The sequence below is a fragment of the Grus americana genome, chromosome 5 (assembly GCF_028858705.1).
Source record: "Grus americana isolate bGruAme1 chromosome 5, bGruAme1.mat, whole genome shotgun sequence".
Classification (NCBI taxonomy): domain Eukaryota; kingdom Metazoa; phylum Chordata; class Aves; order Gruiformes; family Gruidae; genus Grus; species Grus americana.
In genome coordinates, this window is record NC_072856.1 from 67,343,883 (window position 1) to 67,371,800 (window position 27,918).

The following is a 27,918-nucleotide window of genomic DNA, read 5'->3' on the forward strand; positions in this document are numbered from 1 at the left end:
TTTGTTGGGGTTTTTTCCTCCTTTTTTTCATCGCTATTGAATAGCTCTCTGCAATGACACGGCGTGCTTTGACGTCAGGATTTTGCAGCGATGAACCACGAGCGTGTCCCCTGGCACGCCGGGACGAGAGGGAGGTCTCCTGCCCTCGGTCACGCTCGCAGGAATCACAGCGTTGGGAACAAGGCTGCTTTTGTCCGTATTTATTTTTTTTTTTTTAACAAGTCAAACTATTTTTTTTTAATGCAAGAAATGTTCTTCTTAGATTTAAATTCCAGTACAGGTCTGCCCTGTTTTGGACACCTCTCTGGGTGTGTTTATGTTGTCCTTAATATTTGTTCTCCTGAAAACAGAGAAAGATAAAATTTTGGTGATAGTTGCCCGTGGTGGTAAATAGAATTCAAGGTACCACTTTGCATTTGCCAGTGGGTAAAAGCCCTTCTGCAGATGATTCCTGCAGGGTGGCTCCTGTACACTATATTTTTCATAGCGTGTGTCAAATACGTATGGGGCACGCGATTAAAAACCCCTATTAAGTCTCATTAGTACCAAGAGCATCAGATTGTCGTGCCTACAGCTTTATTACGGTAGTCTGATAATAATTTTATAGGACGTTTATCTCCGTGTTTCAAAGTATAATTTTTCAAGTGTCGTGACCAGAGGCTGGGAGGATTTTCATTCCAATTTGAATTTTGCTCTGCAATTAAATCCCCGTCGAGGGATGGAGGGGACTCTACTCCGGTGCGCGCCATACCCCAAAAAACTCGAATCTGCGCTAAAAAATAGAACCTGCCCCAAGAAAGCAACCGTGTCACCCACCAAAACACATCAGCATTTCTGTTGGGCTTAAAATACATGTAAACAATTCCATTTTTTTTTTTTTTTCCGTAATTGTCCTAGGAGTGGCTTTGGCATGTTTAAAGGAATCTGGGTGTAAAGAGGTCAGTGGGAGTAGCGAGGAGGCGATGTCCCATCCCTCCCCGTAGGGAGCAATGGGTTCAGCTATATAGATGTACGTGTGTGTATATATACACCCATAAACTATGGGTACAGCTCTGTGTGTATGTATGTGTACGCACGTAGCTGTACTCATATTTTTACATATAAAAATATGTGTTTGTATTTATGGATATATAGAAAACTATAGCTACATGAATATAAATTAATATATTTAATCTATCAATATAGAGAGGTGAATATAAATACATATGAATACAAATGAATATATTTAATATATGAATATATATATAGTTAATTTTTTAAAAGTAAAAATTCCAGCTTGCTTTTTTGCTGTATTTTGGACCGCAGTGACATTAGCCCAAAATGAGCCAGTTAGGTCCCTGGCACTGTAGGGTCGCAGAGGGTCCGCGGGCCAGCACTGCAGCCTGGGCACATCTATCTGATGAAATCCCAATCCCTGCACCGGTTGGGAGGACTTTCCAAAAGCAAGTGATGATCTTAGAGCCGTCCCCAGCAAACCGCATGGGTCCGGATCCGATCCACGGAGATGCAGAAGCTGATCCCTGCACCAGCGTCAGCAGGCAGGGGAAGGAAACGTAGTGGAATTCAATGGTTGCATCAGTAGTTTCTGAAAAGTAAATAATATTAATGAGCGTGAGAGCAGGCGCTGGATGGAGCGGGACCTTCAGCAGCTCTTTGCTGTAAAACGCTTCTTTATTCTTGCCCGACCCCAGTGCTTCTGTCCTGCTCCGCGCACTGGAGTAGCCTTTTCTTCTTTTCGGGAACATTAGCAATATGCTCTGATTTTTTTTTTTGTTAGCGATGTGAAGATATGCCTTCAGCCCTCACTGACACGCACCGCTCGGTAGTACGTAGAAAAGGAAAACCTACCAAAGCAACCGCATGAGGTCATGCGCAATGATTTTTGCTGTTGGGTTGTGGGTTAGGTTTTGGGGTTTTTTTCCTCCCCTGTTTTTTACTTTTCATCTTAAATTGCTCTCCTTTTTCAAGTTTGTAAAGACTTCTGCCTTGCTTTCCGTGCAGGGTGGCCACGCGGTGCATCCCGATGCGCTGGGCATCCCCTCTCGGGGAGCTCACCCAGGGCACGAGGCACTCCCCAGCTATTTATTGCTGGACGTCTCTTTTTTTTTTTCCTTTGAAAGATTTTTTTTTTTTTTTTTTTTTTTTTTTGGCCCGGTCAGCTTCCCAAGAGGGGTGTGTAACCAGCCAACACCCAGCCTCTGGTTTGGAGAGCCCCTGGCCGCTCCTCAGGGCTTGCGAGCGCTGGATTAATGCGTTATCAGCAGGTATTTGAGTTTAAAGGTGCTTTCATCTCCCAACTGCTTCTCCAGCTGTCTGCTGCCTGCCGTCGGGCTTTTAAATGTGCTGTCCACATCTGTATTTTTTTCAATGAAATCCATATTAATATTGCATATTAACTTAAAAAAATGCAGCCCACTTTTTTTCTTTCTTTCTTCCGTTCTTATAAAACCCCTCAACCAATTTCAACCCATCTGCACCAAACGCATTGAAAACCCGGACAGTTTTTTGGTTTCGTTTGGGTTTTTTTCGGTAGATTACCAAGTACAAAAATCACTTTTTGCAAGAGGGAATGCTTGGCTTGCGAGTTGGTTTCAGTCCTTGCACTGCATCTTACATAGATAGCATTTGTATATGTATGTGTGTGTCTGTACAAACATATTTGTATGTATATATGACACATATATATATTTTATATATGCAGATATATTTTATATATGCATATGTTTTGTGTGTGTATATTATATATGCATATATTTTTTATATGTGTGTATATATATGATGTAAATATGTATATATGTATGTTTATATGCATCATATGTTTCTATCTATATCTGTGGAGCAATTTGAGGTATTGTGTGGGTAACGGAAAGGCATTTTGCTACCTCAGCTTCCCAGCGCGACTGGACCAGAGCAGGGATAATCATCGGTAACGGCACCCCTGGTGCACGCTCGCCGCTGGGGATGAGCCAGGACCGGGGAGGGCTGCTCTGCTAATTCTGCTCCTATGGAAAAACAACCGGCGGGATGGATGGGCTTTGGTTCTGCCGTCTTTTGTACCGGAGGCGGATGGTCCTTCCGTATTGCTCCCCCGGGAGGGCTGAAGACTTGAATCCGTTGCTCTAAAAGCCATCAATTATAATTAAGAAATGAACTGAAACCTCTGCTTCGGCTGCATCCCCCGCCCCTCTTAAGGTGAAGAGTGTTGCAGGGAAACCAGCTTCAGCTGCCCATCTTTGTTTCCAAAAAATCAAACACACAAAAAAAAAATTAAAAAAAAAAAAAAGATGCAAACCTACGTACCTACTCAAGCTTATGCAGGAGCTTTGCAATAATTTGCCTCCGCTGTTAAGGTGATGGAGGCATTTGTAGGCTCTTTGCTGTCTGATGGATTTAAGGGATGTGTATGTGAAAGGGGATCTGGTGCTACCCCGTGGGATCCTTTCCCAGAGGTGGAGAACACAGTGTCCTGCTCGCCAAACCCAAATATCCATCTTGTGGGGTTTAACCATGTACCAGGGAAGGGGGGGGGGGGGGGGAAAGAGGTTTATTTGATCATGTCAGGGCTCTATTGTTGTCCTGAGCGGTGCACGGAAGGAGGGTCCATCTGCAATAGGGGAAATCCCGAAATAACAAGGCAAATGCAGTGTTTATGTAACGCCGGAGACTTGTATACTATTGCTAGTAAGTCATAAGCTCGCACCGAGAGCCTGCCAAGTGACGGTAATGCTTCTGAAGAAGGGCGATTCAATAGCTGCTGCAGAAGCAGAGCAGAAAAGGGACTTTTAAAATCCACGGATTGGCAGAGGGAAAGCGTTTGGAGCAGCCGGCTCCCGGGATAAATGGGATAAACGGGTCGTCAGGCAGAGCGGACGGGGCTGCCTCGATCCTCTTTGCACTTTACCGAAATTCAGTTTTGCTGCTGAAATGATGTATCTGTGCAGTAGCAAGCCCAGAATTAAAATACGCTTCGTACGCATCTCAATTAAGACTTATTTTCTGCTACTTGAATTCTAGATGTGAATTTAGCGGTAGCTGTGGGAATAAAGATCTGCAATTGTAATTAAGCTGGACAAGCTGGTGCGATGTGACTGCGGCGAGGCACCGGCATGAATTGAAAGCTAAGGATGTTTAGGGTTTAAAACACTTTTATTGAGCAGCTCTTCATCTGTTCTCATAAAGTTCTGTCCTCGCGGAGGTCTCTGCAGCCGTCTGGGTGATTTAAGATGCCTCCTGCATTTGCAGGACCGTCTGAACAGCATTTCAAGGTGGACAGCAAGTTTGTTCCGTGGGTTTTACTGTACAAAATGTCCTCAGCATCACCCGTGCCGCCTCTCTGCCTCTTGGCACGGTTTTGGGAGACAAATGCAAAACCAGGTTGTTCCTCAGGAAAAAAAAAAAAAAAAAAATCACAGCCGGGTCCCCCAGCCCTCCCAGGTTTCCAGCAGCCCAGGTTTCGGTTCAGGCTGCTCGGGGAGGTGGAGGAAGCGGGGAGCGGGGGTTATTTTTGATGCCGAGAAGGAAGCGCCGTGCTTCCCTTTCCCGTTGGGCTCCTGGAGCTCCCCGTGCCCTCCGCCACTGACAGCTCCAGGTCTCCACAGCCTCCCCGAAAGCCCCGCAGCCTCTCCAAAAGCCCCACAGCCTTCACCTGGCAGGTTCCTTGCCTGGAAGGGGAGCACGGGTGGCGATGATTTGCTGTGACCCTAAAACGCGTGCGGCTCATTTCCAGGGATCCCTCCGTGCTCTCCTTTGCCCAGGATGACCGTGGTGGGAGGACGCTTTTTTATTGTACCGAGGACGCCTAAATCCTGGTGGCTCTGCTGTTCTCTCCCTGCCGTGCCATAGGCAGCGATCAGCCCAATTTAGACTAATATGGGTGGATTTTCCCACCCCACCGAACAATTCTGTTTCTTTTCCTATTTGCTTTGATTGAGATGCTGAGGAACGCTTGCCAGCTCTATTTCCGCTTCTTCGCCTGACGGCGTTGCCGTAAGGCTGGTACGCTTCGTGGCTGGAAGCAGTAGCTCAGGGATGTGCAAGGAGCATTTAACAACTCAGAGGAGCTTCTGGATCTACAAACACCTCCGCTGAGATTTGCGGCGTGGTCGTGGACCTGTAGTAACCTTTCGAATTTGAGGTCTGGGATCTCTAAAATGAGTTTGCAGCGCTCGGAGACCTACGTGGGCTCTCAGCTCGCTTTCCGTAAACGCGAATTGGCCAGTGCTGCGACTGACAGTAGTATAATGGGAAAAGACTGAGCCGAAATAATAAGCCTCGTCGTAAAGCCGTAACCCCGACAAATCAGTAACTCGTGAATTGGGACGCCGGTGAAGATTTATAAACCTTTGATCAGATTTAACCAGGCGGTTGGCATTCCCCGGTGTGCCAGGGTTGCTCCCAGCCAGCAAGGGAGCCGCTGCCTTGCAAAGCACCAAAGGTTTCTTGTCAACGTGTTAGTGTTAAACTCAACTCCGCAAGTCAGCTGCTAAACATTTGCCAAGCTCTTTTATACGTAACTGCCCCGTGGGGCAGCCACAGACCTTTACCTTTCTGGCCATAGCCAACATCTCACTGTTAATTCAAAGTGTTAATTGCTCTCCGGCTGAAAGACGATGCTGTGCCTATTCGTGCTGTGGCCTGAAAGGTTAATCTGCAGTGTAAACCCAAATCCCCTCTGTTAGGCATAAGTGTTAGTGATTCAGAATGCCGTGGGTTTTTTTTTTCCCCCTACCCCCAGACTTTCAGTGCCAGGTCGTTCAGCTTTCAGTAGGGCAGAAGTTGGACTCCGTTACCAAAGTCCATTGTAATGATTTCTCAGATTTTTTTGAGAGTAGCCAAGGTTGTGCAAGTTTGCGTGCTTTTCTATATTTGGTTTTGTTTAATTTGATTGTACAAAGCTGTTGAAAAGTCTGGCTGAACATTTCCACTTTCTGGCTGTATGATTATGCCATTACCAGGAGTTCAAAGAAAAAAAAAAAAAGCTTCTGCTGGCTTTTCTCAGTAACCCTGAGCTCGAGATCCCATTTTCAGATAGGGACGAAAAGAAACTTCATTTGTCACACTGTTCTCGTCTCGATTAAGTTCACATGTGGCTCGTGGCTCGTGATGTCTGTCCTGGAGTGTGTTCCTTGGTACCTTCAGCCTGTTTGGTGGTGTGTCTGCCGGGGCGTCACTCCTGGGCTCTGCTGGGTTTGCTCTGGATTTCGGGCTGGTGCCCTGCCGCGCACGAGCATCGATGCCGAAGGACGGGGGAAGGAGCTGTTGCGATAAATGTCGGCTGGCAGTTTTAATGTGGGTTAAACTGATGTTTCGTGTCGGGAATCCGGGATCTGAGGAGGATCTGGAGCTGAAAACTGGATTATTTTATTACCGGTGCCTTAACCTGGAAAATGCCTTGCTTTCTAGCTTCTTTTTGTATTATGAAAATTAAAATAATCCTCATACAAAGTCCATAAGCTCCGAACTTACTGATAACTCTATCATTTGCACTATCGAATGCAGAAGCATCCCTGTAACTTGTCCTGCAGCCTCTTGAGGTTCTCGTGTGCTTGCCCAGATGACATCCTGCAGAAACGTTTGGTTTTTCCTTTGAAACGAGAGCTTTGGCTGTCCGCACTGCTGTGGCCATCGATGCTGACACACCCCCCGGTCGGTATTTTTGGAGATAGTGGGTTTAGGCTAAGCAGAGCTTTGCAAAAAAGAAGCTGCAGCGCCTGGATCATTCCCTCCCCTTCTCCTTCCCTTACTCCTGCGTGGTGGAGGGACGTTGCCAGTCGGTGGTTGTTGGACCGGAAGATGCTCCGCAGGAATGGCAGGGGAGGAGGGAGAGCGGGGCAGGTGTTAGTGACAAATATTCCAGATGTTAAGGGAAAATATTGCACAGTGTCTGTCTTTTGGAGTTATCACCATGCTTTCGTTCCCCAAGCGCTTCCCAACTTGGACGTGACCTTCAAAGAGCCCGTGGTTACATCCCTGCTGGGAGGAGACGTGGCTGTTGGGTTTTGCACTGTTGTTCCTCTGGGAAGTAACTTTTAGTTTCATTTGGGAACGTTCCAGTTTCGTTTGTAGAAACTGAAAGATCTGGAGAAGACACGGCATTGAATTCTTCTTGCAGACCTCCTTCTAGTTCTGTTTTCTGCGTGTGCCCAGCGGGGCTGGACTCACCTTCGGGTAGCGGAGGCATCCTATGTGGTGGGGATGGGGAAACCCAAGAATTGATAGTTAACTTAAAAAGCTTTGCAAAATCCCTCCCGGGGAAGATGTCGGGTCGTTCACAACCCCCTTGACTTCATGCTCCAGCCTCATCGCTGCCGGGCTGAGTGATCCATGGACACGTTGTGTCTCACCCTTATTCCTCTTGGGTTCTTTCCTGCTTTTATCTCCAAGGTGGCTTCTAGATGCTATTGAGTACAAGCAATTATTTGTATCTGAAAAGGGCTGCCGGCGTTTTTGGATGGATAGTCGCTTCTCGGTTAAATGCATTTAAACTTCTGCTTTTGTCCTTTGAAGGCTAATTCTGGTGCCAGTTTTAACTGGTAAAACGGTTTCTTTGTTCTAGATGTCAAGAAAGACTGGTCGGACCACGCGCTGTGGTGGGAAAAGAAGAAAACTTGGCTTCTTAAAACGCACTGGACGTTGGACAAATACGGGATACAGGCTGATGCCAAGCTCCAGTTCACACCTCAGCACAAGCTGCTTCGCCTTCAGCTGCCCAACATGAAGTACGTCAAGGTGAAAGTCAACTTCTCGGACAGGGTCTTCAAGGCGGTTTCTGACATCTGCAAAACGTTCAGTAAGTAGCGAGTGCCGAAAGCCGCCGGTGGGGAGGTTGTCGTTTGGTTTGGCTCCTGCCTCTCCTTCGATGCGCGTGCTCGTCTCATAAATTTACTAAATCGCTGGTATTTTCCAGCTTCAAACACCAAACAGTCACTTGGGCATCAAGCAGCCTGGATGTCCGCTCTTTTTCCCTTGTACATCTAACCTTTTATGTGCAAATATTTCAATAACGGGACCGATTGTAGCAGAAATGTAAGAAGAAATATGTTTTCTGTGCTGAATTCTATTTCGTAGCGAGGTTGTTCCAGTTTTCTTTTAGGCGAGGTGGTAGCAGCCCTGCTCTGTGTTAAAGCTGCTGGTGTTGGGTCATAATTTTTTTTCCTGCAAATTTATGTGCTAGATGAGAAACAAACCCTGAAATAGGAAACCTGCCAGCTCCGTGGGTTCTCTTCCAGTGGAAAATCATATTAGAGATTAAGTGATGATGCTTCACTGTAAAACTGTCTGGTGGAGGGAAGGAACTGAGTCTCCCTCCCTCCTCCCCAACTCCTCTTCATGCTGCTTTCCCTTCCTGAGAAGAAACCTCAGAAGAAAGGGTGGATCATTTCCTACCAGGTCCACAGGTTTTGTCCCAGGCTGCTGCTTTCGTGCATCACTTTTTACCCATCTTCACAAATTTCTCATCCCAGAAGCCGGTGCTTCTCTCTCCGCCCCCCCCAAAAAAACCAACAACCCAGGAGATGGTGACTGCATCCCGAGGAATCAGCGCTCGGCATGGGCTCCGCACCGGTATCCTTCCAGCTTGCTCCCCTCCGAAAGGAGCCTGCAACCCGACCTCGGCAGTAGTAAATCTATTTCTGCTCTCAAAAAGCAGCCAGGGTTACTCTTGGCTGACCCAGTTATTTTGTGAGGCAGGAAAAGCTCGGCCGTACGTGCGGTGTTACGGCGTGGCCTCCGGCGCATCTGTGGTTAGGTCGGTATATATAGCTGATTACGAATCTTTGCTATTTCTTTCCTGTTTTTTTTTTTTAATATAAATATTGGGCAATTTCTCCTTTAAAATAGAAAAGGCTTAGCCAGCATTATTTCCCAGTCGATTTTGCTTCCCCGTCTCCCATTGCTGTTTTTAATGCCATGCTAGACAGAGAGGTCACAGGCGCCCGCTTGGTTGCTGATGAATCTTTCTAGCAGTGAGTCACGTCAGGAAATACTGATACACTTAATCACGTAACGAGAGATCTGTCACTGACAACGCTGAGCAGTCAGAACCTTACATGGGCCTGAAGCAGCTATTTCTTCAACTCCAGGGCTCTCAGTGTATTTACGAACGAACCGGCAGAATAATGCTAATATTTAAAGATGTGGAAGGGGAAAAAGCCGCTCGGGTAGCTGCAGCCCACCTCTCTGCAGCAGGCAGGGGGGACACATCTGTCGAGGCTGGTTCTGACTTTTCCCACCGCGGCATCCAACGTGCTGAAATAAAAGTTCCTGATTTTGGGGAAAGCAGGATTTTTGCTGGAAACTTCGCTCTCCTTTTAGTGACTCTTACCAGGATGGACGGAAGCTACGTGGCTGAATACAGTGATTAAATCTTGTTTAGCCCTTGCCTTTGTGTTTACTGGGAGCCAGATGTTCAGCAGAGCTACGGGGAAGACGGCCGCGTCGGCTCCACATCGCCTCGAGGGAAGGGGGGATCGGGATGCAGGGAAGTGCCGGTGCTGGAGCTGGAGGGGCTGGAAGCTCTCCCCTGGACCGCAGAGGTATTTGGACACCTGTATGATATAGATACAATAGCTGTATTTGGACACCTGTTATACGTAGGTGTATATATAATAGGTGTGTTTATAAATCTCTATATAATAGGTGTCCAAACACAGCTATTATATATACACCTATGTATCATAGGTGTCCAAATACCTCTGTGGTCCGGGGAAGAGCTTCCCAATGGCATGACATATATATTTGTATTTTTTTCTCTATATATATTCCTATATATACTATATAATGGAACTAAGAGCTACTTGGAGCAAACACCAAACCAGTCCATGCAAATCCCGGTCACCGCCTGTCCTTTCTTCCTCTGTGTGTGACCTTGGTGCTGTGCCGTGGGTCAGACACGTCCTCGAGCGCGGGGTCCCGGAGCCGAGCGCTGACGGAGGCAGGAGCTAATCTCAGCCGGGAGGTCACGCGCTTGCCGGGCAAGAGGGGCTGCTGCTTTCCGGCATGCAAAAGCATCCCAGGGATGTCATGCTGAATTTGCACGGGGCGTTTTGTTCCTGGAAGGCAAGGGGGATATCTGCCCGCACCTTGGTGCCTGCTACGGCTTGCCAAAAATTAGAGCGGCTGTAGGATGGTGGGATCGTCCCTGCGGCAGCCCAGGGAGCTTGCATTTTCCTTTTTCTCCAACACAACCCTCTCCTGGGGTCTTGCAGACTGTGCTATAACGCTTTCCCAACCTGCCTGTTTCCCTCTTTTTGTTTTTGTTCCCCCCACGTTAGTGTTTACGCTGCCGCGTTTTTCCTCACTACGTTTTCCTGCCCTCCGCGGCATCTCTGCACATGTTGGCTGCAGGGAGCACTCGTACCCCATATTAATCATTTCCCCGTGGAAAACTGAGTAGATATTTCAAGGCAGAAGGGGAAAGAAGTAGTCCTTGCCCTAACAGCATAGCTCTTGTCCCTGCAAATCCCTTGATTTCTAAAGTTAGGGTCTGGTGTGGCTTGGACCAATGTCCAGCTGATGGAACCGTGCTGGTGAGTTGCTCGTATTTTGGCTATAACTATTTGCTGTCTTTGCCTCCGGAGCATTTGATTACACACTTCAGTAATTTTAGCATATGGCATGATTAATGAGTAATGTAATTCCTCATGTTGCCAGGACTCTAGCTGGTTACATTTATAAAATCCTCTCCGTGCAAGTAGGAACACACTTGGGTGAATTATTTAGGGTTGTGCCTTTTCTTATATTCCCTTTAAGTTGTACCCAGAGGTGTCACCGTTGCAGTGTACGGTTGCTTTTAAAAGAAAAATCTCTATTCATGTGCAGAGTGAAGTTACTGCAAAGGGCAGCTCTCGCCGCTGGCCGGGCTGAGGCTCCCCAGGGACAGCCCGGAGGTGGCTGTGGGAAGACGCTGGAGCCGCTCGCACATCCCTCGCTTTCTTGGAGGTCATGCGAAGCAGGAAAAAAAACCGATCTCATTCCCAGCCGCTGAATTGCAGCTCCTCAATTCCCACAGCAAGCGGTCGGGAGGGTTAACGGCACAGATTGACCCTGCCTGCAGTAGGAGCAGGCAGGAGCAGGCAGGAGGAGAGGAGCCGGGCGATGGATGGGATGGGCAGCCCTCGCCCGAAGGGTGGCCTGGAAATCTGCCCAGGAGCAGCTGCTGGCAGGCGGCGCCGGCCTGAAGGGCCAGCTTTGATCTGCAATTAAAGACCAGAGAAAGAGAAAGTAAAACTTCACTTATTTTATTTTAAATTTTTTTTTTTTTTTTTGGAGCGGCAGGGTTTTGTGCTGCCTGCCTGACCGGCAGCCAGGGCGCAGAGGTTGGAACGGGGTGCTGCTTGCGGGGCTCCCGTGTGTCCCCCTCCTCCCCTCATCCCTGTGGGGAGATATTTCTGCCCAGCAGACAGCCCATCAAAAACATAAATGCAATTTGATGTGGCTGCAATCAACGCTTTATTGGTGTGGGTGGGAATATCCTCATTGGAAAGCGGGATTTGGGGAGATAGGAGACGTGGCTGCATTGCAAAGCTCCCGCTAACCCATCATAACAATGAGCAGAAAAATCCTCTTTCGCCCCCCACAACAGTTGCGTTGCGGAGCTCCCGCTAACCCATCATCCTACGAGCGGAAAAATCCTTTTTTTCCTCCACAACGGCTTCATTCGATTCCAGGACAGCAGGCGCCTTGCATCTCCTCATGCCCTTAAGCTGCTTCCTTTCAGCATCCCCTTTCTCCTGCTGCTGCCTGTATTTTTTTTCCACGTGTCCTGGGAGCAATAAGGGACTCCGGGCAGGATCCACTGCTGCTGCCTGAGCACGTGGGAGAGGAAAAGCAAACAGCGAGATGCAAGCGTGAAGGTTTTTTCCCATGCCTCGGCGTTTCCTGCCCCGGTGATGTTGCTTCTCGTGGGGAAACAGCATTACGTTGCAGAGCCGCAGGGCGAGGGGAGGTATGTTGGCATGAAAGCTTGCATCCTTCTCCTCTTCTTCTGGCTGTGACGATTTGGGACCTACGCTGCCCTCCAGCCTGAGCAGAGGAGCAGGGATCATTCCAGTTGGTGCTGGTGGGAGCTGGGAGGAGGACGTGGTGCTGGAGCCGGGAGGAGGCAGCTCTGGGAGGAATTGCTCCAAAATTCATGACCGCTCCCTCCCTCACCCACCCTGAGGCTGTGCAAGATGAAGAAATTCCCTTCAGGTCATTTTATTTTTTTCCCCAGGGGCTGGTAGGGCATCACACCCAGCTCCTGCCTCGTCATCCTCAAAGAGCTTCATGTGAATTAATCACCTGTTTTGGAAAACAAAGTCTGCGGAGCATCCTGTGTGGAGCAGCGGCAGTTTCCATGCCCGCATCCTGTCTTGCTCCAGTCCCCAGCTCCCCCGGGGGCGAGGGACGCCAGGAAATTGGGACCCCTCTTGCGTAGGGTAAGGGTGGTCCCGTGCCGAGGAGCTTGTGGGGCCGAGGGAGGAGGGACGGGATGCGGAGAGTCCGGTATGGGTGACGGTTCCCCTCGCCCCTGCCTGCCCCAAATAGAATCACAGAATCATAGAATCTTTAAGGTTGGAAAAGACCTCTGGGATCATCAAGTCCAACTGCCAATCTAACACCACCGTGTCTACTAGACCATGTCCTGAAGTGTCATGCCTACGTGCTTTTTGAACACCTCCAGGGACGGTGACTCCACCACCTCTCTGGGGAGCCTGTTCCAATGTCTGACCACCCTTTCAGTGAAGAAGTTTTCCCTAATATCCAACCTAAACCTCCCCTGGCACAACTTGAGGCCGTTTCCTCTTGTCCTATCGCTTGTTACTTGTCCCAAGAGGCCAATGCCCACCTCACCACAACCTCCTTCCAGGCAGTTGTAGAGAGCGATCAGGTCTCCCCTCAGCCTTCTCTTCTCCAGGCTAAACACCCCCAGTTCCCTCAGCCACTCCTCATCAGACTTGTGCTCCAGACCCTTCACTACTCCGTTGCCCTTCTCTGGACACACCCCAGCACCTCAATGTCCTCCTTGTAGTGAGGGGCCCAAAACTGAACACAGAACTTGAGGTGCGGCCTCACCAGTGCCCAGTACCGGGGGACAATCACTGCCCTGGTCCTGCTGGCCACACTGTTCCTGATCCAAGCCAGGATGCCGTTGGCCGCCCTGGCCACCTGGGCACACTGCTGGCTCATGTTCAGCCGGCTGTCGACCAACACCTCCAGGTCCTTTTCCTCCAGGCAGCTTTCCAGCCACGAAATAACGAGGTGCCCGAGGCTGCGTGACTGATGGGAAGGCCGTGGCCAGTCTTCCTCGCTTCAGCCTCCAGCCACGAACGCAACCCGAGATGAGGTGACGGTGGCATTTGGGAGCGGCATGATGCAAGCCCAGCCCCAGCAAGGCGACACCGTCCAGCAGTCTAGACGCCGAATATGACCCTACCTTTTTTTTTTTTCTTTATAAATGGTCTCCACTCCAGTACAGAACGTCCTCTGACTTCTGAAGTATTTGTAATATTTCCACGCCCTCCGTTGCCAAAAAAACTTCTATAAAAAGCCGCTGGTTGGTTTGTTTTTTGGGTTTTTTTGGGGGGTTTTTTTTTTTTTTTTTCAAAACTGAAACCCTGTGGTACTCTGAGATGCACAGCGTTCCCAGGGCTCTGCCCCGGCACAATTGCTTTCCAGGAGGCAAAACTGTCTGGAGTTACTCCTGGCTGTCGCAAACCTCTTCAAACCATTTTTTCCTTCCTTTACGCCTCACTGGAAAATAAAGTAGCATTTTTCCTAAAATAGTGGGGCTGAAACGAAGTCCTGGTAGATGCACGTGAGAATCTCAGGGGGTGTTTGGGGGGGGGGTGACCCCAGCACCTCGTAATGCAGTCTCCGGATGCTCAGTAGCACGGCGATGACGCTTGGGGACCGGCGTTCGCGTACTGGCACGGAGACAGACGCGGTGAAACACCGAGGAAGGGTTTGCTGCCTTTTGCTGCCACGAGCAGAGAGGTTTGGCAGTAGCGCAGCTATTTCTAAATATGTCTAGGGGATAGGTGTGGAAGGAAATCTTACCATTTAGAGAGTCGGCCAAATTGCAATGCGCTCAGCTTTTTAAATTGCGAGGCCCAAGTGTGCCGCTGCCAACTTCTTCATTTTGCTATTTTCCTCTTTTATTGCTTTCCTATATTCGGCTGCAGCTGTTGTGTAGGATCCAGACGAACATCAGAAACTGGACTGTAAGAGAAATGACGAAATTTAATTGCAAAGTGACTGAAATGGAAAAAAAATATTCCCCTTTCTTCCTCCCCGCCCCAGTCTCTGTTCTGCCTGTTGAGCAGCATCAGGTTGTATGTCACCGCGTGAGTCAGTGAATTTTTTTATCCTTACTCTGCTGTTGACAGAGACCCTTTAAATAGACTTTCATCCTGAAGACATTAGGAGATGCTGGCAAACTCAATGCCACCGCCTTCCTTAAGATTATTCCGATTGCTCTTTATGGTCCAATGCAGAGGGTGTAAGTGGATTTATTCTCTTGCTTGCGGTGCTTAATTTAATTGAGTTTGATCTGACTTTAGCTGCAGTTCAGACACTTCAGGGGCAAGGCTCAGAGTGCTCTCCGTGCTCTGAGAGGCATCCGGATAACTGGAGTCTGGGGATTTCATCCCACTTGCGGAAAAAACCACCCGAACATTGGGCGTTTGTTGACTCCGTCTCTCCGACGGCCCTTTGTGTCAGCCTCGCAGTAACGCTTGGCTCCATCGCCGCTGGCTCCCTCCTCCTGAGGTCCCCCCGGCCGACGGTGCCCGATTTCGGCTCTGGGTACCGCTCGCGCAGACGGCGTTTGCGAGCGGCGGTCGTGCCGCTGCGAACCCCGCTGACCTCGTTTTTTGGGGTGGTTTTGCAGATGATGGCTCCGGCGGCAAGTTAATAAGTCACCAGGCGCTTGGGTTTTCCACGCTGAATTTGGGAAGGCTCTGGCAAAGCCCCTGCCAGGGTCAGCCCCGGTTTGGTCTGGCCGTGGCACTCGTTGGGCATCTCAGGAGGTTTTGTGGGATGTCCTGACATAGCTGCATGGCCCGGGGCAGCGAGTGGAGAGCTTGGCTTTTACCCAAATAAATATTTAAGCACCCAGGCAGCTGAAGAACCCATAATAAAATGTTCTGAATGTAGGCGGGTGTACAAAGCTAGTAAACTGTGTGAAGGGGGTGAGGACCTGCTCCACCATCAGATACTGCCCAGCGTCTGGTACAACCATGGTCTTATCTCCGGGCACTTCAAGAGTTATATAAGTCGTCTTTTTTCTTTTTTTCCTTTTTTTTTTTTTTTTTTTTGCCTCTGGTCTGTTTTGCAAAACTTTTATCTCGAGTGAATTTATGTTGAAGATAAGTCGGGTACTTAATTCTGTAAACTCACACCATGAAGCTCGATCCATAGAATTCACTCATTCCAAAGAAAAATACTTCTTTTTTTTTTTTTTTTAAAGTCTGAACTGGGAAAGAAATGGGGTTTGAGGTCTCATTTTTCTAAGAATCGTCATGGCGATGCGCAAAGGCTGTAATTTTTATGAGTCATTGCTTCGAGACAGCAGCGATCCAGTGCAGAGGTATCCCACTTGATTCGAAACACATTTCCTGATGGAGGGTGACTGGATCAGCATTAAAGAGAGGATTTCCCCTAAATGCTGTCTGTGCGACAAGTAAAATGATGGAGTTTTTATGCTTCAAAAGCTACCCAGGCGAACCAGCCCTCTGGCCTTTTAAGGGAGCCAGAAATCGGGTGGAAAAATGGATGCTAACAGCTTCTTTGGAGAATTTTTCTTGTATATCGAAACTGGATATTGAAACTAGTGTGATTTCCCGTCATTTTAATTTTGGGGGAAGTCGGTACGTACTCAGACAGCCCTTCCAGTGGGTGATGCTGTGATGCGTACGTAGGTCATGCAGGAAAACCATAGATTTGATGCCTCACGGCGGTGTGAGCCCATCCCTCGGAGCACTGAAATCGTCACTTGAATGTCCCCCGACCCCTTGGCGTGCTTCTTGGCGGGGGCTGCAGACCCCACATCTTGGATGGGGGACGAAGCAGCAAGATCAGCCGTTCTTCCACGCCGAGACACGTGGATTTCTGACCACGACTGCTTTCCCATCACGATACACTGTGGCGGTTAAAGATGCAGCAGCTGCAAGATTTACTTGGTGGATTCGATGCAAAAGAGCATAAATTGTGGATTTTACACCCTGCGAGGCGGCTGTTTTTCTTTAAAGCCGGTTTTCTAGGGGCGGTTGGTGTGGTGTCCTATGAAAAAAGGAGGATTTCATCCCAGTTGTGTTGTTTGTCTCTGGGTGGGAGATAAATGGGCACAGCTGGGCTGGGTGAGCTGTGCAGGGGCTGGATGAGAAATGAGGGATTACACAGGGAAAAAAAGGCCATGGATTTGTCTTCGGCAGGAGACAGCACAGGCACAAGTTGGTTCTTGGAGGCAGATGGAAAAGAAGATGCTGTAGGGAGTAAACTGTCTTCGTCCAACAGTTGGGAAATTTTTTCTTGGAGGTTAAAAGCCGCCTTCCCGGTTGTGTTTTTGAAACGCCACCGATGAAATGCCTATATGTGTGGTCTTTTTGCCAAAGGGCGTTTCCTTCGCTTGATAAAATCATGGAATCCCAGAAGGGTTTGGGTTGAAGAGACCTTTCAAGGCCATTTGGTCCCTGCAGTGAGCAGGGACATCTTCAACTAGACCAGGTTGCTTGGAGCCCCATCCAGCCTGACCTTGAATGTTGCCAGGGATGGGGCATCCACCACCTCTCTGGGCAAAAAATCCCCTAAATTTGACAAAGCCCTTCTGCTAGGACATGGACACGGAGCTGCAACGATGTTAGGGCTCAGCCACGGCTGCAGCTGGTCCAGCGTGGGCTGGAGGAGATGTCAAAATACAAACGGTTCTTGCTCAAATCCAGCTGAAAAATGGTTTTGGACCAGATTTTGCTCGGCGCTCTCCTCTCCGTACAAAGGGTATCCTCGCAGACGGTTTCTGCTAGCGGCTGCCACCAGCGACGCCGGGGATGCTCAGTAAGAGGCTGGATAGCTGGGTTTTCGCGCGCTTACACAATAAATAGAAATAAAATGCTAAAAGGAACATTTACAGTAATTTCTAGTAGACGTTGCCAGTGCCATCTGTCTCGTGTGTACAGACACGGAGTTTCTTTTAAAGCAAACACAGCCCCCACCGACGCGTCAATTGAAGAGTCAACACATTAGCCTTGTTCAGAAGGTCACTTCTCCTGGTCCGTCCGCGTTTCACTGTCCCTTTTTCCTTCAGAGTGACCTTTGGCAGGAGCAGCGTGGCTTTGGCTGGAAAACGGGGCTGAAATCGTTAATGGAGGGTTTCGAGTGGGAATTTGGGGCTGAAGTCAAACCCTGGGGAGATGTTTTACCCCAGGCGAAGAACTCCAGCAAACGGGCTCCTCCGGGTGCAGTGGGATTTAGTAAAAAGCCCAAACCTATATAAAGGACTTTTTACTTTTTTTGCACCACTTGGATACTTTAAGGGTCTTTCTCTTGCTCTTACGGCCAGAAAACAGGGGCTGGGGCTTTGGAGCGGTTCCTTGTCCCAGTTTCCATTTAACTGGAGTCCTACCGTCTGCAAGCCCTTACACCCTGGGATAGGCTCTGCTTTAGCTACAGCAACTAAACACCACGTTTGCCAAGCCCAGCTCTGTTCAAAACACGCTTTTAAGACCCTTTGTACACTTATTAATCGCAAGTAGCGGCAAACGGTTTTTTCACCGGCAGTTTACTGAAAGATTGAAACGTTCAGCCAGAAAACGTGCAAAGTTGCTTCTCGCTTTTTCTCGAAATCTGGGGTGGGAAATAAAAACAGCGTCGCGCTCTTGCTGCTTTTCTCCGCTTTTTAGCATGGTGGGCTTTATTTTTAATGTCCCCTGCAACCCTCAGTTGGCTTCAGCGGGTTTGTAAAGTCTCGGAGACGATGGTATGTCCGGCGGACCGCTATTTGGGAGAAATGTATAGCTCGTCAATGGGAAAGGCGCTCGGCTGCAGGGGAGCAGGGATGCTCCGGCATCGCTGCCTTCGCCGTGCCCCGCGGCCGTGCGCCGTTCCGAAGCAGCTGCCGAAAACTCACCCGTCTCCTTTGTAACCCGACGATAGCGTCACGAACAACTGAGGGACTATAAAAAGTTGCTTTGAAATCAGATGGTCAAGCTTTGGGCCGTCTCCAACAGATTGCTTTCAGGAGCCGAGCTTGGCCCGGAGCCCTTCTCTTGGCCTCTCTGAATGGTTTCAGCTGAGAGGCTGTATCAGTTGCTAATGCACCATAAATAAACATCAGAGTAAAACCTTGCTAGCAAAATACCAGGGGAACTCCTCATTTTAGGCTGTGCCGCGTGTCGTCCCTTGTGAGTGACCCTGGTTGTCCCAGCAGATTTTTTCTTCGTGAGGTAAGCCGGCTGTGATAAATGGGAATGCGAATAGCTGTCTGGATTCATCCGGTAGGTATTTATTGCTAGAAATGGTCAAAAAGTCGTGCGGTGAAACTTCGCCGTTGGTTAGCGGGTGCGGGGATGGTGTTTAGCATGGTGATGTGTAGGTAGGAGTGACAAATCGGTGTTAAATTAAAGCTTAAATTAAGTAAAGCTTATATCTAAATAAATAAATATATAAATGTTATATAAGTATATAAATAAAGCTTAAATTAAAGCTGTGCCAGATGACGGTTTGGGATGGGAGACCCACGATACAAGAGAGAGTTAAATCCGGAGATGCCCAATCTCTGGATTTGGGAACGCCAGGGCTAGCGGGCTCCCTCCCTGGAGGTCACCTAAAATCAAACCCCCCAAACATGACAGGCGCAGAGGGGTTGGTGGTGGTGTATGGGCAGTTGGTTTTTTAAAAAAACGGGAAAAGCAGAGGTTGTTATGTAAAATAGCATTGCAGGGAGGCTGTGGCGGTGTCCTCCCCAGGAGGGGATGGCCCGTGATGCTCACCGTCTCTGCAAACAGGGACACGAAGCCCAGGGATGTGACCTGGCAGGGAAGCCGTGCTTTAATTAATTAATTAAAAACAAAAACGTAATTATTGCAAGGTACTGTTTGTAATGGCAGCCATCCCCTGACAAATCTGGAAGAGCTCCTCCGGTTAATGGGCTCGCGGCGTGTCGCTGGCTGGGGCGAGGTGGGGAGCCGAGCTCGCTTCCAGCCTGGCATTCCCCGGCTCGTTTGCAGTAAGGAAAGATGCTGGGGGGAGATGCAAACCCTCTAACTTCTCCTCGTTAGAATAATGACTTATTGTCTCGTTCAGCATTCCTCTTGGTGGGAAAATACAGCCTGGCTGCAACGCAACCAGCTCCTCACCTACCCTTGCAGCTGCAGCTCCGGGCTTCGATGTGCAGCAGGGACGGGACCGGGGGCTGTTTTCCTTTGGGCATGCCGAAGGCAAAGCTTTGCGCATCTCTGAGCCTTTTCGGGTGATGCATGCAAAAAACAGAGCTAGAAACAACACAGGGGCTTGAACATGGACAACCAGCTGCAGAGGAGAGCTCCGAAACTCTCCCCTCCAGGCTCAAGCGTGACCCATAATCTCCTTTTTTTCCAATCCAAGCTGTGTTTCAGAGCTTCCCCGACCTTTTTGCAGCCTTTCATCATTGCAGTAGGATGGCTTCGTGCCCAGGTGAATGCTTTTCCAGGTCAGTTCCCACATATCGACTGAGGACGGTTTAGAGTAGATGGAGGGGGTTGGGGTTTTTTCTTTTTTCTCCCCTCTTGGTTTTTGCAGCACCGGCGAGGGACTCCTGGCTCCCCTCCAATCCCTCGGTGGTTTTGGTGGTACGACAGATCGTGGGCTCCGCTTTCCCGGAAAGCTCCTTCCAGCTTGGAAGCGACTGCAGCAAGCAGAAGCAAAACCAAAGTACCACCTTTGTGGGAAATGATCCCAAAATTCTCTTTTTCATTAGTCCCCCTCGTACTGCCATGGCTTAACACACAAACACGCTGTGATGCTCTTCGTTTTAAATATCATGGGTTTAAAATTATTCAGGCTGGTTCTGGGCAGGGAAAGGGGAGAGGCTAGAATTTTGCTGTGAAAAGGAAACACTTTGGCCAAGATCTCTTTAAAAAAATGGGTGCTTTAAATATAGGCTCTAAAATTTCCAGTCTGATAAGTAAATAAATTGCATAACTCCTGGATTGCTCCTCTGGAAGTGAGAGTACCTGGCCTGTCACCTAGGTGCCTAAATAGGGGGTTACATGCTGGTTAATTATTTATATTTTATATTTATATTTATATATTTATTTTATATTTATATTTTTATATTATATTTAAGATAATGGGTGGGGATGGTACTAGGTTCTGTTGCGGGACTGGCAGTGTTTGCATTTGAGAGACTGTGCCTGGGAAATTCTGTATTTTACCCAAACGCTATGTTACCTCTCCAGCCAAGGATGGTGTTTGTTCCTGATAGACTTGCAGGGGAAAATGTTCTCAACTTGATTTTTAACCATTGCAAAGCAGGAAAATCAGCCGAGGGAGATACTGCACATTGCTGGATGTTGTTCCTAAAGGAAGGATATTCTTTTTTTCCCCCCCTTTTTTTCCATCCTACCTTTGTAAAAGTGGTCCATTTTCTCCCCAGACATCAGGCATCCAGAAGAGCTCTCCCTTTTGAGAAAACCCAGAGATCCGTCCAAGAAAAAAAAGAAGAAGTTGGATGATCAATGCGAAGACGACGCCTTTGAGCTGGAGGGTCCGCTCATCACGCCGGGGTCCGGTGAGCCGGGGCTTGCTTTGTGATGATGGGCTCGCAGGGACGGGGTCGGCAGGAGGCAAACAGATAATAAAATGGGGAGAAAAACGATATAGCGGTATCGGTCTCACCTAATTCCGTAAGGTCTGTGCAAGAAACGGACCCCAGATAAATGCCACAAATCAGCCAAGGCTGCAGCACTCGGTCGCGGTCGCACAGATGCATGCCCGAAGCTGTCACGCATATAGGGGAGCAGAACAACGCCAGGCTTTATAAAATAAACCAGAAACCAACTGTGACCACTTTAACACTCAGATTGCCTTACTGAAAGGTTTTCTTACCCTGTTAAGAAAGGAATTAAATGGAAAATAGTTCCTAATGTCAAATTCCAGGTGTGTTTAGGCAGTACGACCGTTCTACTCCTTACTTATTAGCCCAGCAAAACCAGTATTTTATTAATTGCATTAGTGTTTCCTTATGTTAAGGTCATAGCTATAGTTCGGGACGCTAAAAAACGAAACCTTTTTATTGCTGGAGGGGGTAGTTTGCCAGTCTGGCTTACAGAACCTGAGCAGAGCTACTAAGAGAATCGCTGATGGAGTAACGTCGCTGATGGAGTAACGTCGCTGATGGAGTAATGTCGCTGATGGAGTAACACCTCTTGCCACAGGCAGCAAATTGATGCAGGGAGGTGTTTGCAAGCGGAGAGGTTTTTCAGCTCCGAGGTCTGGTGTTTGAAGGCAAACGGCAGGAGCTTAAACCATAAAGTCGGTCGAGTGGGAGCACTTTAGCCCAAATGGACTTGCGGAGAAAGCCACAGAGATGCACGCTGACGGGAGGGTGAGACGTGTCTGGCTGCCAAAGCTCTTGGTTTTAAATCCAGCGAGGAAAAGGAAGCAGGGCAGCTTTAGTTAAGGAAAAAAAAAAAATATCTTGGAATTCAGTAAACTTGTATTCGTTGGTCTTAAATTAACTGAAGTACAGGGGAGGGTCAGGCAGCGCGGTTAATGCCGCTGGTGGCTCTGGGCTTGCAAGCAGAAAGGTTTTGGCCGCACAGGGCACGGGCAACGATACCCTGGAGCTGCCGTGCCAAAGTGGTGTGCACCACGGGCTCTGCAGCAAACGGGTCTGGTGCAGGGGACAAATAATCCTCCTTTTGCTCCGGTCTCGCTCTTTCTCCTCTCAGTTACTTAAAAACACTTCTGGGCTAATCCTCTCCCACTCTGGGCTCAGGGAGTTTTGCCTGCGTCGGGCAAGGCTCCGGTCAATTTTCATTTGGCATTTTCATCTTGAAAGTCCGTAATTAGCCTTTCCAAAAGTCACTGTTGATGGAGAGCATCTCCCTTAGATTAATAGGAAATACTTGGCCTGCTCTGGGGGAAATGTACGCGAAAGATAGGTTATTATTTTAATTATTTGTTGGTCTTTCAGCAAGTCACTTTGAAGTGTCTTGCTGGTTTTGCTTTCCCTGTGAATGAAATTACTTTTACTGGAGGTTTAATTACTGCAGCTACCTGCCATGTTTAGGTGCCATTAGTTACAAGTAATGGTTTTAATCTGAATAAACTTGTTTCTAGCGTTGTTCCAACATTAGTTTGTGTGCTGAATGCTTCTGTAAAACGAGTTAATATTTTGAGATCTGCTTAGTTCAGTGCATGTAGATGTAATGGGCATGTTTTGTCACTGAGCACCCCGTACCTGGCAGTGAAACCGTTTAAATCACGGTAGGCAGAGCTGTCAATACACCCACAGTAAATGTTGCCCAACACTTTCCATTAAAAGACCTGTGTTCACTTGTTTATAAGTTAGCCAAACTTAGAGTTATTTCACCTGGAACTTTCCATGACATTGCCTGCCTCAGGCAAATTTTTTAAGGGAAGCTTCTTCTGAGATGTTTGAGATGTTCGGAGGTGATGAGGACAACATCCGAGGGGAAGCTTTGCTCCTCTGGAGCAGACACTCGAGTGGAGGAATGTGGGGGGATGTCCGTGGGAAAACCTGCCCGATTTGGGGCGAGAAGTGGGGTTTTCTTTTGTTAGTCCAGTTTACGCTCAGCCCCGTCTGCTTGAGCCACGTGAAGGGTGAGGCTGGCAAGAGGGCAAGAGCGTCTTTCAGGGTATGGTTTATGGATGGTGGTGGTGGTCTATTGCCGGTTCTTGTTGGACCGCTCTGCTCCAGCGTAACGGCAGTCCGTGGGGAGAGCACGTTTCTGTTGCTTTTATAATTGTAGAATATCTCAAGTTGGAAGGGACCATAGGGATCGTCGAGTCCAACTCCCAACGTACCTGATAGAAGTACCTGGCAAGTCACCCCCAGCCTTCTCCTTGCAAGCGTGAAGCTCCGAGGTGGATATCTCCATCCCTTCATCATTTCTGCAGCTGGTTTGCTCCCGCCCAGTTTGCTGGGTCTGTCTCGGTGGCAGGTTCCCACGGCGCTTACCGGCCCCCAGGCTTTTTGTCAAAAGAGTAATCCAGACCAGGGTGCCAGCAAAAGTAGCAGGAGCACTAAAAGCATCCTGCAGTTTTCTTGTTAGGTGGTGACTGCCAGTTTTCACTTCTATTTTCTATCCCATCAGACAGTTTAGAATCGCGTGTCTGTATTATTTAAGTTTCCTAGCCGAGATGTTGGCCGTCATTGGCGTGCTGCTGCTGATTCAAACCATTCGTACCGCTCCTTGAGATACCCATCACAAAAAAAAAAAAAAACCAACATAAAAGAGTTTGGAAAGGTTTTTCTATTATTTTGCTGTTAGACTTTTCCAGGTGTTTAGCTCAGCTTTCGGTCATTTCTTGGGCGTTCAGGGAGGAGGGATCGTTCGGAGCGAGGTGGTTTGGGGCAGCAACAGGAGGTGGCACAGAAGACCTTGCTTCTGGCATCTCAACCCTGCCACGCGCCCCTTCAACACCCTCAGTAGTGTTCTTGGAGGACGAGTTTGGGTGCCTCGAATCGCACGTCTGAACAGGCTCGTGATCGAAAAAGGACACAGCTCTTTCCCAAAAAGCCAGTGCCACTTATTGGTCCTTCCAGGTGCTGGTGGATTATAGTGGATTATAATCCATTATAAATGGTGCTGAGCTCATTGCCTGACGTGCGTACGCAGTGGAATTGCTGACATTAGAATACGGTCGTTGAACCTCCCTTATTTTGAAAATCTGGATTTTATATTCTTAACATAAAAATCAATGCTCCTGTGAGATGAATAAGGACTATTTAGCTCTACCTAGCTGGGTCCCCTTTCTTCTCTTCATATTTGTAATTTTAAAAGGGTGGGGATTTTTGAGTGTGTACGAGCTGTAACGCTGTGAGAGCCCTGGGAGGAACATGTGCTTCGGGATCAGTTTTGCACCAAACCGCACCACTCGCTCGGCATATTAATACCAAATTTGTTTGGCCGTCTCAGCAAGCTTTTCCGTCCGTGAAATACCGCGTTTCCGCGCCCGGCTGTTTCTCGTAACGTCGATAAAATAACCGCGGAGTCACTTTGGTTGCTTTGCCTGCCGAGTCCACCGGCGTTGCTGCAAACACTCCGTTTGGGTGGTTAAACCTCACCTGTGCTATTCTGCTCTCTTCCAAAAAATGCCTGGTTTTGGCTTCTCTCCTGTCCTACTCTCCGGGTAACTTTCTCTCGCCTTCTCATTTCCCTCCTTTCTTTCCCTCTCTATAGGCACCGATATTCTTTACATCGGCCCCGTCAAAGGTGAGCTCCACCTCAGTAGGACTTTTGCGCTCTGCCTCTGGTCTCTTTGGCTGCGCCCTTAGTTTATTTTCCTGCTCCTCTAAAACTTTTGACTTCCAAAATCTTTAAGCAACAGGTAATACCGGTAAGTCGGGGGCCGTTCGTGTCCCAGGTGCCACCGAAACGCAGGGGGCAGGAGTTTCCCGGCGTGGGAGACCTGTGCTTTTTCCCATGGATTTGGGCTGGAATGAGTTTTCCATCAGTTTTGCTCTCGGAGAAGAGCTGAGAGAGAGGGGCAGCTTTTCATGGGAAAACAAGCAGCGCAGTGTTTTCCCATTGCGGGGGAAAAAAAAAAAAGGTAAAAAAAAAAAATGGTAAAAAAAATGGTAAAAAAAAAAAAAAAGGGAAGGTTTTTTCATCCGCTGGCTTTGGGTTTGTGTCTGAGTTGGCTTGGTTGGGAGCAGGCAGGGCTTGGCCCTAAGCTAACTCCCAGCTTTTATTCCTCTTACTGGTAGGAAACATATATTCGAGCCCAGGACTGTATAGCAAAACGATGACGCCGACCTACGATGCTCACGACGGCAGTCCCCTGTCACCCACTTCAGCCTGGTTCGGTGACAGCGCCTTGTCGGAAGGCAACCCGGGCATCCTGGCCGTCAGCCAGCCCGTCACCTCCCCGGAGTCCTTAGCAAAAATGTACAAGCCACAGGCGCTGCTTGATAAAGCCAAAATCAACCAAGGGTGAGTTAAGGATTTGTTTTTCTGCTCTTTTCTTCTTCTTCTTTTTCTTTTTTTTTTTTTTTTTGTTCTTTTCAATATGCGGTTTTAAATTGCATTCTTAAAAGAGTCATCACGACTTCACCAGAGCTTTTTGTGTGTGTTATCCCGTCTTGACAATTTACAGATGGCTGGATTCGTCCCGATCTCTTATGGAGCAGGAGGTGAAAGAAAACGAAGCTTTGCTGCTCCGGTTCAAGTACTACAGCTTTTTTGACCTGAATCCAAAGGTACAGAGCTATTTGTTTTACTCGCGTCTTGCAAGCAAAGGCTTTGAGCAAAGGATACCTCTGTCTCTAGCGGGCTTTTGTGGGGGTAAATCCTCCATCGCTTTGGAAATTGGTCTTGCAGGCATCAAACCTGGCTTTGCGTGCTCCCGCGTACCGGTTTGCTAATGCTGAGGTGTTGCTGGAGATGTTTAAGGGTTTCTTAGAGCCACCCTGCTTCGGTGGCAGAGGCTTTTCAGTCTCGGATTGAAACGTGGCGTGCAAATGAAAGATGAAGTGGGTTGCCTTGAACCGGGCTCGTACGTTTTGCAACCGGTCCGTGGTTTTGTGCTGTGCCGTAGTACGACGCGATCAGGATCAACCAGCTGTACGAGCAGTCCAAGTGGGCTATTCTGCTGGAGGAGATCGAGTGCACGGAGGAAGAAATGATGATGTTTGCAGCGCTGCAGGTAGGAGACGGCCCGAGACGCTTACGGTTTTTGGCTAAACTTGATTTCGTAGCTTTGCAGACTTCTCTGTTGATGATTATTGATTAACACCCTAAGTGAAATCTGCTGTAACGGCTGTTTTAAGCCTCACCTTGTCTTTGGTGGGAGCTTGGACTTCTCGTGCTGGGAGAAGTCGGATCGTTTCCCGTCTCCCAGTCCTCACTTGAGCTTATTAGGTAATTTAAATATTTGCTGCTGATTACTTCTCATGAAAAGGAACTTGGCCTTCTTTTACCAAACATGTTTATGTCTATCTTAACTTTTAGTTTTGCCCTTCTTAACAAACCCCACTAAGTACACTAGGTTACTGAACTGTGCGTTTCTGGCACGCTGCCCCCCCAAACAGCTGCTGATAATCTGTGGGTTTCCCAGAACTATTTATTTATCTGTTTTATTAAATACTCGTCGTGATTTGGCATAAATGCTACACCTGCTATTGACTTGTGTGAGACGGGTGGCAGGCCATTTACTACGTGTGGTCTGGCGCTGCCTCGTCGCTGTAGGGTGCAGAAATATCCCCATCAAGAGCAGGGCTGTCTGCTCCTAGGACCCCTCCTAGGAAAAAAAGAGTGAAAACAGAAATATAAAGACTCAGTTTACTTCTCCAAGGAGTCCAGAGTGGGTTGGGCATGGTCCTTAGTGTGAGATTTTGTGGATGTTGTGGTTTTCTGGGGTAAAAACAGACGCGATGCATCCTCCCAAACCGGGAGGTGTGGCGGATACGCCACAGGGTCGTGCTGCCGTCCAGAGGGACCTCGGCAGGCTGGAGGAATGGGCCAACATGAGCCTCATGAAGTTCAGCAAGGGGAAGTGCAAAGTCCTGCCCCTGGGGAGGAACAACCCCAGGGACCAGTATATTCTGGGGGCCACCCCGCTGGGAAGCAGCCCGGCAGGAAAGGACCTGGGGGTGCTGGTGGACACCATGTTGAACGTGAGTCAGCAAGGTGCCCTCGGTGCAAAAAAGGTGCGTTGAGCAAAGCGTTGCCCACAGGTCGAGGGAGGTGAGCCGTCTTCCCCTCTGCTCAGCACTGCTGAGCCCACGTCTGGAGCGCTGGGTCCAGTTCTGGGCTCCTCAGTGCAAGAGAGACATCGTGGAGAGAGTCCAGTGAAGGGCCGTGAGGATGATGAAGGTCCTGGAGCATCTCTCCTTTGAGGAAAGGCTGAGGGAGCTGGGACTGTTCAGCCTGGAGAAGAGGAGGCTCAGGGGGATCTTATTATTTATCAGTACCTGATGGAGGTAAAGGAGATGGAGCCAGGCTCTTCTCAGTGGTGCCCAGTGGCAGGACCAGAGGCAATGGGCACAGATTAAAGCACGTGAGGTTCCCTCTGAACATCAGGAAACACTTTTTTTACTGTGAGGGTGACCGAGGGCTGGCACAGGTTGCCCAGAGGGGTTGTAGAGTCTCCATCGTTGGAGATACTCAAAAGCCAACTGGACGACGGCTGCAGGTGGCCCTGCTTGCGCAGGGGTAGAACCAGACGACCTTCAGAGGTCCCTTCCAACCTCAACCAGGCTGCGATGGTGTGAAAAGAGTAGCTCTGCCCTGCGGGGTCCAGAGCGGTGCCCCAGGGTTCGTACCGCCGACTCCTTGGACTGAAAACAGCCAAGCCGGTCATTCCTGACTCAACTGCGCTCAGGTCTCAGCGCCTGCCAGCCTCTGCTCCCACGGAGGGTACGGCTCAGGTTTTCCAGCCCGCTTCCCAAGCACGGTGGCTGTGTCACGACGAGCCCGCGCCATCCGGCAGATCACAGGAGCATCCCGGTGAAACGCTGTGCCTTGCCTTTCAGTACCACATCAATAAGCTGTCCATCATGTCCTCGGAAAACCACCTGAACAACAGCGACAAGGAGGTGGATGAGGTGGACGCTGCGCTCTCGGATCTGGAAATCACTTTGGAGGGCGGCAAAACGTCGACGATCCTGGTAAGGATCTTGCATGTCCCCTTTGCCTCGCACGAGGTGGGAATTTTTCCAGGCATCCAGGCTTTTCTATTTCCTTCCTCTCCCTTTATTTCCTGTCTTACAGCATG

General features: G+C 48.9%; 1 protein-coding gene and 1 long non-coding RNA gene across 5 annotated transcripts in view; both read left to right on the top strand.

The window, feature by feature from the left end:
- FERMT2 (FERM domain containing kindlin 2) overlaps nt 1-27,918 on the top strand; it is a 51,160-nt gene that overhangs the window by 10,711 nt on the left and 12,531 nt on the right. For 2 of the 4 annotated variants that reach the window (XM_054826306.1, XM_054826302.1), the window contains exons 2-8: nt 7,556-7,789; nt 20,609-20,743; nt 24,384-24,416; nt 24,911-25,136; nt 25,300-25,402; nt 25,741-25,848; nt 27,677-27,811. In XM_054826306.1, coding sequence (XP_054682281.1) covers nt 7,556-7,789; nt 20,609-20,743; nt 24,384-24,416; nt 24,911-25,136; nt 25,300-25,402; nt 25,741-25,848; nt 27,677-27,811 — 974 coding nt within the window. The remainder of the gene's footprint in view (nt 1-7,555; nt 7,790-20,608; nt 20,744-24,383; nt 24,417-24,910; nt 25,137-25,299; nt 25,403-25,740; nt 25,849-27,676; nt 27,812-27,918) is intronic. The other 2 variants (XM_054826303.1, XM_054826304.1) reach the window with 1 other exon arrangement.
- On the top strand, nt 7,825-13,530 carry LOC129206670 (uncharacterized). Its single transcript, XR_008577256.1, has 2 exons — nt 7,825-11,944; nt 12,212-13,530. It is a non-coding gene; the product is annotated as an uncharacterized LOC129206670 (long non-coding RNA).